We start from the raw sequence: 2,935 nt of genomic DNA, 5'->3' as shown, positions 1-2,935 counted from the left end.
TATAATCGTAGCGGTAGCGAATCACCCTGTATTATTTGATGTGACCCTGTTCACCTACCGGGATAGAAACCAGAGGAACCAGGCATGGAAGGAGGTGGCAGAGACAGTGGGGGAAACTGGTAGGTTTTCGCCTGTTTGGGGATTTGATATCCAGTTTACTTCATGTTAACATAGCTAATGAAACATAGCCGGTATATTTAGCATAAAATAGCGCCATAGACATTAATCACATACATGTTAATCATCCGCTGCCACATCATAGACTATATTGCATTACATTAATGCACACAATGTCATACTCCTTTCACATTTCTTAGTTATATATATATATATATATATATGCAAAAATTCATTCCTAGCATTCTATTTCCATGTAAATTACTGCTTTATTTAATTTTTATCTTTTTGCAATTTAACTGTACAATACATGTTGTGTTTTATATTAGATTTCTTGTTTTGTATATATGCACCATGACATCAAGTCAAATTCCTAGTATGTGCAAAGCTACCTGGCAATAAACCTGTTTTTGATTCTGATAAAGTGTGACATGTAAAACCTTGTATGCAATTGAAAGGGATTTGGTTTTCATTAATGGAGCAATCATTTTCTGAAATTCAAGAAATTAACTGTATTCTTTCATTTTCATTTTCATTTTATTAGACGAAGTGTGCAAAAAGCGTTGGAAGTCCCTCAGGGACCGATACCGCAGGGAGAGGATCCTGGAGAAGGAAGGGAAAAGTAGCGGGGCAGGGGCTTCCGGGGGATCTAAGCCCTGGCGTCTCGCGGCAGTAATGAGCTTTTTAAAGCCCTTCATGCTGGACCGTGAGACGTCCAGCAATTTCCCCCGGCAACCCCTGCCTCCACCCACCGGAGCAGAAGAAGAGGAAGACTCTATGGGTGACAGCCTGGATGACAGTCTGGAAAGCCAGCCAGAGCCAGGTAGCAGTCAGCCGGCCAGTCAGCCAGACGGTGTGCCGGCCAGTGTGCCAGCATTCCGGGGGAAGAAGAGCAGGGGAAGGGAGATGTCCCCTTTTGAGGAGAACCTGCTGTCGGCCGTAGGCCCGATGCTGGCCATGCCACCACCACCACCACCCCCACCACCAGTGGTGGAGGTGGAAGACGAGGACCTCCTTTTTTAAGGAGTCTCTGGCCTGCAATGCAAAAGCTGAGCAGGACGAGCAGCATGAGACTGAAAATGAAGCTACAAGAGGCGGTCCTGGAGGCCACAGAAATGGACATTAATAATTAATTAATTAATTAATTAATTAGATACTGATACTGATACTGATCCACATTACATCTTTTTACACTCATCACTCATCACACACAACATCACATAAATAAAAGTTATTTAAAAGTATGTTATGGCTATACTGTGTCTTGACTTGTTCATGTGGTTTGTCAGTTACAACATACCAGGAGCTTCTTGTATGTCGATATATAATGTGCTGTCTTCTGTAATTATTCAGGTGAAACCCTGATGAAAATTATGAGTGGTTTATCACTAAAAACAGGGCTGAAGGAAAAAGGTTGTTAGTTATATCATGATATCAATTCAAGAAACATGTTTATTAGGAATGGTTGATTTTAAAATGGCTCATTTGGAATATTTGCTTTTTAAAGAAAATGGGTAGCTCTTAAAAGAGCTTTTTGGTTTGGAGACAAATATGGGCCTACACCACATTTGCCTGCCATCGCACTGCCCCCTCCTCGTTGAAGTAGGAGCAGAAGGTCTCCCGCTGTTGGATGGATCGCCGTGTGGCATTGTTGGAGCCCATCCTCGGTGCATCACACAGGGTTGGAGTAACTTCATCCGTGGACCTTGCGATAGGTGTGCGTGATGGCATATCAATGGTCTTCCTGCGGAGGAAGTTATGCAACACACAGGCAGCCTTCACACACAACTCTGTCACCTCGGGGCTGGTGGGGATGACACGCCTGAGCATTCTCCACTGGGTTGAGAGGATGCCAAACGCACATTCAACCACCAACCTGGCACGGCTGAGGCGGTAGTTAAATAACCTCCTTTCACGGGTGAGGTGACGTCCAGGGAATGGACGCAGAAGGTTGTCCAGCAGCGGAAATGCCTCATCTCCAACGAAGACATGGGGGAGAGGGCCCCGCCGCTCTGATCCTGCGATGACGGTGTCAGGTGGTAGCTGCAGACTGCCGTCTCGGAGGCTCTCTCCAAATGCAGAATTCTGCAGGCTCCCACTGTCGCTGCTCCTCCCAAAGCCTCCAACATCCACTACCCTGAACAGGTACTCAGCATCCACCACAGCCAGCAGTACCAAGGAGTGGGTGGACTTATAATTAAAGTAGAGGGAACCTGCATTTGCTGGAGCCTGGATAACGACGTGCTTCCCATCTATGGCACCAACACAGTTGGGAAACTCCCAGCGCTCCTGGAACCCAGCAGCGATGGCTCTCCAATCCTCCACCTGTGGTACCGGCATGCACTCCTCGACCAGGGCGGTCCAGATGGCCCCCGCAACCTCCTTGACAATGACTGCCACTGTAGAACGCCCGACCCGATAGCTGAAGGCTATCGTCGCGTACGAGTCACCAGTTGCCAGGTACCTGAGAAAAAAAGATATATACATGATTACAAAATATATTTATTCAGACCCCACACACACAGACCACAGATCCCCCACTCCACACATTGAACACAGACACACACATTGAACACAGACACAGATTGAACACAGACACACACACATTGAACAGACACACACATTGAACACAGACACACAGACACACACATTGAACACAGACACACACATTGAACACAGACACACACATTGAACACAGACAGACACACAGATCCCCACACACACATTGATCACAGACACAGACACACACGCCATGTACACAGGGGAGCAATACTGTGTTTACCTAGATATCTTAATTAATGTTACCCATCTGAACTAA

The 2,935-nt window shown here is 46.2% G+C and overlaps 1 protein-coding gene across 1 annotated transcript; it reads left to right on the top strand.

Annotated features, from left to right (window-relative positions):
- On the top strand, nt 1–1,155 carry LOC117553814 (retinoic acid receptor RXR-beta-like). The gene is made up of 2 exons (XM_034227885.1): nt 1–119; nt 662–1,155. The coding sequence occupies exon 2, from the start codon at nt 793–795 to the stop codon at nt 1,138–1,140; it is 348 nt and encodes a 115-aa protein (XP_034083776.1). The 5' UTR covers nt 1–119; nt 662–792; the 3' UTR covers nt 1,141–1,155.
- The last annotated feature ends 1,780 nt before the right edge of the window (nt 1,156–2,935 follow it).

The sequence above is a fragment of the Gymnodraco acuticeps genome, unplaced genomic scaffold (assembly GCF_902827175.1).
Source record: "Gymnodraco acuticeps unplaced genomic scaffold, fGymAcu1.1, whole genome shotgun sequence".
Taxonomy (NCBI): Eukaryota; Metazoa; Chordata; class Actinopteri; order Perciformes; family Bathydraconidae; genus Gymnodraco; species Gymnodraco acuticeps.
This window is presented reverse-complemented; position numbering and strand designations above follow the sequence as displayed.

What these genes read in the sequence shown, in the direction of transcription:
- LOC117553814 (XM_034227885.1), top strand. Translation starts at nt 793, where the DNA reads ATGAGCTTTTTAAAGCCCTTCATGCTGGACCGTGAGACGTCCAGCAAT.